Consider the following 9,592-nt stretch of genomic DNA (forward strand, 5'->3'; position numbering starts at 1 on the left):
CCTTTTTCAGATGGATTCCAGTTCACTACTTTTTGATTTTCATGGTGACTATGGCGACTGTACTTATGTTCAGCTGCAGAATTTGCTTGAGCGTGACAATGGTTGCAATGACAACACGTGAAACAGAATCCGATCTTCACTCTGAAAACCTTACCGAACGCTGCTTTCTTCTTAATCAAACTACAATTATTAATGACACCGAAATTTACACTTCACCGGTAAAATGATCAGACAATTATACGTATAGACCAAGAGCCAGTGGCCTGGATCTTACCTCATAAAGTACAAAAGGTCTGACCATTGGAATGAGTTCAGTTTTGATGCTCATTAATAGATTTGGCCGTCTTACGCGTCACAGCTGGGGCATTCGAGGGGGGCGGGGTCATGTTTGACCCTAATGAGGTATGATTTCTTACCTCATGAGGTACATGAATAAAAAAGGTGGCAAATGATAGAACTGGAAATGGCGATTCCAAATATATGAAATCTGACGTCATCAAAGGGGGCCATCAATAAATCAGACGAGGGTTAAAATGGTCGAATGAGGTATGAATTCTTACCTCATGAGGTACATGTATGAATCCGGTGTTGTTTGATAGATCTGGTCGTGCTAAATAACAGAATATAAAATCTGACTGGAAAATACGTGGCTTAGGTTTAATCTGACGGCCTGATTCTTGCGTCAGACTATGACAACTCCGTGCCTCATAAAGCTAGATTCCCACTCGACCGAAAAAAAACCGGCGCAAATCACGCAGCATACGGTAGAAATTTTACCTTACGCCGTAGTGTTCACACTACGACTGAATTTTGAGTTTGGCGGTAGATATTTTTGGGTTACGTGACAGATTAGAGTGGTTTCCATAACATTTATTTTGCACTCTGAATTGGTATCTCTGTCTCATTGTCGCTTAGATCGTACAAGAAAGTATATTTTCTAACCTCCTCAATAAAGACTTCCTTATTAACATCTTACCTCTATATACTTCCATTAGATACATTTTTATTTCTTCGTGGCATGTTTCCGACCAAAAAAAAAAATTACAGGCGGCTATCAATTTATCTAGCGTATGCGTGCACTCTTTAAATTTATGACGTAATCAGTGGGATAATTTCATTGGCTGAGACACCGGCGTAACGCCGAACACGACCGAAAAATAAAACACAACTCGCGCCCGGCCGAGCGGAAATTCCGTCGGGCTCGGCGTAAAGATTTTTCGGTCGAACCCCTTTCTGCCGGATCTCCGTCGTGATTTCCTTCTAGTGCGAGTCTAGCTTAAATGTAGCAGGTTATATATTGTAAAACTAGCCCCACTGATGTCAAGTACATTAAACTTAACTTGTTTGAGCGAGTTTCCTCTGTTTCTATCGTGGTAATGTGGTGAAATATTTTTGACTGTGATAAATGAGATGAAATGAAAATGGCATCATTTAATAATAGAGCTATTTCAATTCGGGGGTAAGGAGAGTTTTTGAGTCGGGGTTTCGTCAGTCCCCGCCTAGGTGCCTTATTGTGCGCGAAATTTAGCATAGAGTTTTACAGTGGCCCACAAGGAGGGAGGGTGACTATGACGATGAAACCGTATATATTGATTATCAGACTGATTTGGATGATGAACCAGATGACGTTTAAAATGTAACATTTTTGTATCAGTTGAAGGGGGAAACGTCACAGTTGGGTCTGCCAATAAACGGAGCCGATTTTCACCCTCCCTCCGTGCGGGCCACTGTAGAACTCTAATCTAAATTTCGCGCAAAATAGGGCACCTAGGCGGGGACTGACGAAACCCGGCCTCAAAAACTCTCCTTACCCCCGAATTGAAATAGCTCTATTATTAAATGATGCCGATTTAAGTTCATTTCATTTATCACAGTCAGATGTATTTCACCACATTACCTCGAAAACTCGCTCAAACAAGTTAAGTTTAATGAACTTGACATCAGTGGGGCTGATTTTAAAATATATCACCTGCTACATTTAAGCTAGACTCGCACTCGACGGAAATCACGACGGAGACCCGGCAGAAAGGGGTTCGACCGAAAAATGTTTACGCCAAGCCCGACGGAATTTCGCTCGGCCGGGCGCAAGTTGTGTTCTATTTTTCGGTCGTGTTCGGCGTTACGCCGGTGTCTCAGCCAATGAACTTATCCCACTGACTACGTCATAAATTTCAAGAGTGCACGCATACGCTAGATAGATTGATAGCCGCCATGTATTTTTTTTTTGGTCGGAATATGCCACGAAGAATGAAAAATGTATTTAATGGAAGTATATAGAGGTAAGATGATAATAACCAAGTCTTTATTGAGGAGGTTAGAAAATATACTTTCTTGTACGATCTAAGCGACAATGAGACAGAGATACCAATTCAGAGTGCGAAATAAATGTTATGGAAACCACTCTAATCTGTCACGTAACCCAAAAATATCTTCCGCCAAACTCAAAATTAAGTCGTAGTGTGAACACTCTACGGCGTAAGGTAAAATTTCTAACGTATGCTGCGTGATTTGCGGCTGTTTTTTTTCGGTCGAGTGGGAATCTAGCTTTATGAGGCACGAAGTTGTCATAGTCTGACGCAAGAATCAGGCCGTCAGATTAAACCTAAGCCACGTATTTTCCAGTCAGATTTTATATTCTGTTATTTAGCACGACCAGATCTATCAAACAACACCGGATTCATACATATACCTCATGAGGTAAGAATTCATACCTCATTCGACCATTTTAACCCTCGTCTGATTTATTGATGGCCCCCTTTGATGACGTCAGATTTCATATATTTGGAATCGCCATTTCCAGTTCTATCATTTGCCACCTTTTTTATTCATGTACCTCATGAGGTAAGAAATCATACCTCATTAGGGTCAAACATGACCCCGCCCCCCTCGAATGCCCCAGCTGTGACGCGTAAGACGGCCAAATCTATTAATGAGCATCAAAACTGAACTCATTCCAATGGTCAGACCTTTTGTACTTTATGAGGTAAGATCCAGGCCACTGGCTCTTGGTCTAGTATATAAAGACTTAGTTGTTAATTAGATGATTGACATTTGCGATGAAAATATGATCTAAATGTAACAAATTACTATTAAGAACTGTTTAGCAAGGTTTGAAATATGACTTAATATACATTTCACTAATCCGAATTTTACAGCGCATGATGAAAGAGTTCTCTTGGTCGAACAATCAACAGAGCATAATACTCGGATGCTACTTCTACGGTTTTATAGCCACTCAAATCCTTGGTGGCTTGATGGCTAATTTATGGAGCTTAAAGTGGACAATGACAGTGTCAATTGGAGCATGCTCAATCTTAACTTTGTTGTCGCCACTAGCAGCAAGAGCTGGAATTATTCCGTTTATGATTTTGAGAATAACATTGGGACTATTTTCCGTAAGTACATTTTTAAAATTACCAAATTACCAAATCTTAAAATTGATAAGTGGTGTAAGAGGCACCGTTTGGGACAAAATTCTATAAAAACGATATCAATAATTTAAGCTTGGAAATACACGTTGAATAAAGATTTTGAAAAAAGAATATATACGTATTTTGAAATTAGGATCTTTATATATACATAATTTTGTCCGAAACATCTCCCCATACTGGTGACTGAAATATTTCATTGACTTAGCCCGGAGCCTCCGAGATATCTAGGCCCATGCATGTCGATTTTTACGTGGGGAAATATCCATTTTCATAGAGGAAATATTTTTACCCTTTGTGTGTACGAGGTGGCGCTTTAATGACCGTTGCGACCGGGGTCTTCCATAAATTATCGATGACATTTTAGGGGCTGATTATAAAACTTTTATGAAAGAGAAAGGTTTCACCTTTAAATTAACGTAATTTTTTTAAGGGCTATTCACTTTTTATTGAATCTATTGGTTAGATTGTATGGACAGAAAAGTAATTATGAGATTTTAACATCGTTGTTTTTTTAGTAAAACAAAACTTCTTGAATTTTTTTACTCCTTCGTAACCTTTAATTTTTTTAACCTTAACATTTTTTTCCTTTACTTCTTTGGAATGATTGTTTAATAAAGGTCTTCGGAAATTTTCAAAAACATTTTTTAACTAAATTAGTCCAAAAAATATTCTCGCTTCGCTACATGCATGGGCCTAGATATCTCGGAGGCTCCGCTTAGTCAGCGATTTTTAAAGGCCTTGTCTTGTCTTGAACTAGGAAAGCTGCTCGTTTTATAATCACCACGAGTCTGAATCACATCAAGCTCGTGAAATGTTCTAGTTGAGAAACAAATTTCCAAAAAATTTATTTACCTATTAGATCATGCTAATTAACTATCTATCATCCAGGCTAAGATGTTTTAGGTTACTAACAGATAAATGTACCTGTAGTATTTCTTGAAAATATTTTGAGCACTGATCTTGAAAATTTTAATTTTTATAGGGAACCGTACTGGCTAGTTCGTACTGTTTCACTGGACGTTGGGTTCCTTTAGGTTCTCGAGCGGCGACGGCGTCTCTCATAGATGTTGGCAGCAATATCGGAACAATATTGTCAATAGCCTTACCGGGCTACCTAACTAAATTAGAAGAAAACGACGGAGGTTGGCCTTACGTATTCTACTTCTTCGGTGTACTTTCACTATTATGGGTACCATTTTGGATATTTTCATTTTATGATTATCCATCCGATCATCCTGGTATATCGGAAACGGAGCTCAAATATTTAACCAAAGAAATTAAAGAATCTACAAACTCAAATCAAGTAAGATCCTTCTTATACTACAGGAAAGAACATCCAATGTTAATAACCGTTTTAAAGAAGTACTACTTCACTGTAAGTTTATAGGATACCTTCCATAAGTTTGTCACTTATTACTGAGAACTTGCCATCAAGTGACGTAGATGAAACGTCAGGTGCTGTCAAAGGCTTAGGACAGACTTAATAGGAAATCGGAATCAAAACAGAGTGTAGTCAATTCTCGAACTGGCTCTCAGTTAGTTTCTAGCATTGCGAAGTATAGGGAGTGTCATAATTATGGAACATATCGTATAAACATATGGTACACTTAATTGAGCGAAAATAGTAGTACGTAGAGGGTACGGGATTAGCCATGGTTAGTGTGAGAAAAAGGGTTGTGCGAAGCCACAAATAGCCAGAAAAAAAACTTTTTTATCGACCCTTTCTTTGTCGATCACATCTTTTTCATTTAACCTCACTGAAAATTTCACATGAGTTCTTTCTACTCTCACATACGGAAATTAAAACCTTATTTCAACGTTTTTAGGCTTTATCGTCAATACCATGGAAGACCATATTCCTGTCTGTACCTATGTGGTCTTTAATGTTTGCTAATTTCGGACACAATTGGGTGAGTGTTGGTGTTTGACCAAATTTCTAACAAGCACCTTCGGAACGGAGAGCTGAGTGGTTAAATAAATTAAAAAAATGTGTCATTTATTAGGTTGTTGATCTTTTACAACTCCAATTACCATCGTATATGACTCATATTTTGGGATATGACATTAGCACGGTAAATATACGGCATTAAATGAAAAGGTTTTCAAATTCTACTCAATGATAATTAAATTATTTATAGAATGCCCTCTTATCAGCTTTGCCATTCGTTTTGAGAACTGTTCTCAACTTTCTAGCTGGTGTTCTTTCTGACTGGTGTTATAGGAGGTTTAATGTACCGGTTACAGTATTAAGGAAGATTTTTAATACAGTTTGTGAGTATATTCAACTACTAATAATAAAGGAGTCAAGCAGGGCTATTTCTTCAAAGTGTACATAAATTAGAAATATAATTACAACTTCATATAAGAATATTATTAAGGCTAATTTTCTTTAATATAACGATTTTACGAAAATATATTTTTAACGAAAATATATTTTTTCATTGACAGCCTACTACGGAACTGCGATATTTATAATTGGAATTACTTTGAGTGGCTGTGACGGACTTATTACAGAAATTATTTTATGTTCTGCCATGGTCTTTCTAGGATTTTGCAGTGCAGGTTTCGGCTGTACGTTGGTGGATCTGTGCCCGGAATTAGCTGGTAAGCATAGATTTTGATAATAGAACTTGAAGGGTAAATATAAAATTTTAGTTAAATGATCTATGGTAAAATAATTAAACGTGCTTTTGTTAACCATAGTCCAGTCCTATCTACCAGGTTGAAAAAAGAAAGGGAGTGTCATGTGATCGGAAATTAACCTGCCCAGTTACTGAAACGCTCCCTCTCGCTTGAGATACATACCGCTCCCATTGTTAAATCTCTCTACTTTTACACAAAAAAGGTACATCCTAATAGAGTCCTTTTTCTTTAACAGGTATTATTTTAGGGATCAGCAATACATTCGGCAATATCGCTGGTGTTTTGTCTCCTTTCGTAACCGGCCACTTAATTAATAAAAACGTAAGTTCTAAGCACGACTTAATTCTTATGTTAGATATTGTTATACAATAAGTTTGGGAAAACCTTTAATTTCACACAATGACGTGGAACCTCTGTAGAGAGATCTCAAGTCTCTTGAAACTTGGACAGTTCATAATGGCCTTAAGTTCAACTTCAATAAATCTTTGGTCCTTACACAGAAACGTCGACCAACTGACTTTTTAAGCGTGCTAAATAAGGCCCCCAGCTAGGTGCAGCGCCTAATCAAGTCATATGGCATGTGTTAAAGCTAAGACCATTAAACAAAGATGGACTTAAATGATAAGCTAAAACCACCGTTCGTCTAACGGCATCGCCTGTCGTCGCCCCCCCCGGGATTGTCCAAAAAATAGATGATGTTATAGCTATACACTACGGCCGTGCATGAACAGCTACAATGTTTGGGGGCATGGGTTTTACGCTTCTATGAAGTTAACGTGTAAACTAAACTACTTTGAAACTAAATATTAAAAAAGTAGCATAGTATTCAGAACCGAGGGAGTACAATTAAAGCCATGTTAAGAAATAAACAGCGTTTAAGTTCTAATGGAAACGGCGCATAAATACCAGTAGGCTATAACTCACTAACCCTTGGTGGCGCTACTGGTGTATGCTATGCCCAAATGAACTATAGCCTGCTCGTAAGCCTTGGAGCCCAATTTGGTGTGTAGATTATATACCCCAATTTTATGTTTTTCAATTAAATTCCGTAAAATTTTACCTCTGAAGTTCAATTAATACTTTTAAAACCGGTATTACACTGTTTTCATAAAAATGACTCTAATGCGTAGCAAATACGGCAAAATTAATGGTTAAAAATTTCGGCACTAACCCCAACTCCGCGTTACTAGCGAAAAGGACTGTCAAGAGTCGAAAAAATTTCAATATTGGTCACGTCGTGGCGCTAGAGAGGCACTGCCCTATAAGAACCACGCGCTGTATATCCATTTCAGACCATCTGTATTTAATGCTCTTAGTTTAAAGGCCAACTTCCCACATATCTCCCTTCCGTTTTAACGCGTTTATTCCAATAATACTACGTCCGACCCATTTTCGAATTCGAAATCAAATCTGGAACCGCGGTTCAAATAGGGAAATTTAAATGGTAGAGAAAGTTCTTGGTCGTCCCAGTCTCATCCCTAACTCATTTCGCAACAAATTACGGGCACTCGACCCCGGGTTTCCTCTTGGTTGAACACCACTCTTCATTCATCCCACCTTAATCGATTTTGTCAGTCGCTTTACAATACTGTCCCTTTCCCCACAAACGTACTTCACATTTAGTTCAAATCCCAGGAGTATGTTAATGTTAATGTTGAAGAAGGTGACGCGTCGCCACGTCGAGCACCGATACAAAAGGTATATTGTGCACCCCGAGCTGGTTAGACTGCGAAGAGTCCTGTCGCCTCGATGAATCGGAGAATCCGATTGGCCGAGACAGTAGAGAACTGGTGAGGTTCCATAGTATGCATGTCAAAATGCTCAAACCTCATGGCCGCGAGGTAGTCGCTGCTGCAGAGGATATGGGAGGAGGTTTCCTCTGCCTCCCCGCAGAACCTACAAAGTGGGTCATCAACGATGCCCAATAAGTGCAAGTGTCTATTCAGCCGGCAGTGTCCAGTGAGGAAACTGGTAACCAGCCTAATTTTACTTTTGGTAAGGGCAAGCAGTTCCTTTGCCCTAGTAATGGAAGGACCCGGGACAAACTCCTTGGCTTGTCTCTGCCCATCCATGTCAAGCCAGAGCTGCAGTTGAAGTGCAGACATCCGGCAGTGAATCCTTTGGTGAAAGATGCCATGGGGGATGGGAACCGCAGGCTCAGCTCCGAAGAACTTCGCCTCAGACCCCCTTTTGGCATACATATCAGCCCTCTCATTGCCCAGGAGTATAGCTGGGGAAACATCTTAAACCGCCCCGAACTATTAGCCATATGAATTTAGAAATGCACTTTTCACCAGAATGGTCACCATTTCCAATAACAATTTCTAGTTTGTTACTTAAAAATGTATGATGCCTTCTTATCTGTGAACCAAAAAAACAACGTAATGAAAGCAACCTTGAGTTCCAGTACTTCTCGTCGAACATTCATTTCTAACTGAATATGATGTCAAATTAAACGTGCGACGCTGTAACTGAGCATAACTGTGTCGTTTCTATAAAAATGTCGTTAAGCCATTAATTTTGAAATAGATAATTCTCAAAACATGTGAAATGTTTTAATTTTTATACTGTGCGAAAATTGTTTCACTGCAAAATTTATAGTTTATTTTTTCATCACGTTTCTACACTGTGTGACTGTTCTAAAGTTCGCCGAGTTTCAATTTAAACCAAAAACATTTTTTTACCCTAACAGGATACAATAACTCAATGGAACAAAGTTTTCTATATCGCTAGTGGAATTTTCTTTTTCACGGGGACTGTTTACCTTGTTTTTGGGTCGTCGGAAGATCAAAAATACTTATCTTCAAATAGGATCGAGGATGAAGAGGGTGAGAATGAAACCAAATTTAAGTCAAAAGACGGCGACACGATCTCCGAGAAATCTAATATTACTGGAATTTCTTACATACCAAATTTAAATGAAAAATAGTTAAGTTTTAACCAAATTTTATTTTATTAACTTATAATTTTCTTGTTTATTCATTTTTGAATCTTCACGAACAATATTAAATTAAAAATTATTATTATTATAATTTTCAAAATTCAATGACTGATTTTATTCAAATTATACACCTAAGCAAATCCGTTAGTCACAACTTGCTGTAAGGCTTTGCTAGTTTATTTGGTGTGGAGGCAACGTTCTGGAATTTTCTGTGTCGTTATGATTCGTTACGTGATAGACTGAATTACCATTCAAATGATAACATAGTCTGAAGCTACTCGAAAGCAAAAGAGGATCCGTCAAAGATCGTGGGTAACGCTGCAAGTTTTAAGTAGATCAAAAGCAATTTATTTAAGAAAAAACGACCACAATCAGGTCCAAAAAAGTTTATCAATTAATAGACCCTATTCAAAAGAATCAATAGTCGAATGTAAAATAGAGTCTGGAATTTTGACAATTGGTATGTTAATTGATAAAAAGACGTTCGATAGGGCTTTGGTAGACTGGTAACTAACGTCTTTGGATCCACAGACCTGATGTTCCGTCTTAACTTAATATCAAGAAGACGATTCTGAGC

The 9,592-nt window shown here is 38.2% G+C and overlaps 1 protein-coding gene across 1 annotated transcript; it reads left to right on the forward strand.

Moving 5' to 3' along the window:
- Positions 1-4,636: 4,636 nt before the first annotated feature.
- LOC149620806 (putative inorganic phosphate cotransporter) lies at positions 4,637-9,003 on the forward strand. Its single transcript, XM_089855814.1, has 6 exons — positions 4,637-4,734; positions 5,258-5,503; positions 5,570-5,702; positions 5,880-6,035; positions 6,310-6,395; positions 8,767-9,003. The coding sequence occupies exons 2-6, from the start codon at positions 5,471-5,473 to the stop codon at positions 9,001-9,003; spliced, it is 645 nt and encodes a 214-aa protein (XP_089711940.1). The 5' UTR covers positions 4,637-4,734; positions 5,258-5,470.
- Positions 9,004-9,592: the final 589 nt, after the last annotated feature.

Source organism: Phalangium opilio, unplaced genomic scaffold (genome assembly GCF_054372755.1).
Source record: "Phalangium opilio isolate 3A_F unplaced genomic scaffold, DU_Popi_V2 ptg000209l_1, whole genome shotgun sequence".
NCBI classification, from domain to species: domain Eukaryota; kingdom Metazoa; phylum Arthropoda; class Arachnida; order Opiliones; family Phalangiidae; genus Phalangium; species Phalangium opilio.

Excerpts from the sequence above, each read along its gene's own strand:
- LOC149620806 (XM_089855814.1), top strand. The coding sequence starts at position 5,471 with ATGACTCATATTTTGGGATATGACATTAGCACG. Across the intron at positions 5,703-5,879 it reads GAAGATTTTTAATACAGTTT|CCTACTACGGAACTGCGATA; the intron begins GTGAGTATATTC and ends TTTCATTGACAG. Across the intron at positions 6,396-8,766 it reads GCCACTTAATTAATAAAAAC|GATACAATAACTCAATGGAA; the intron begins GTAAGTTCTAAG and ends TTACCCTAACAG.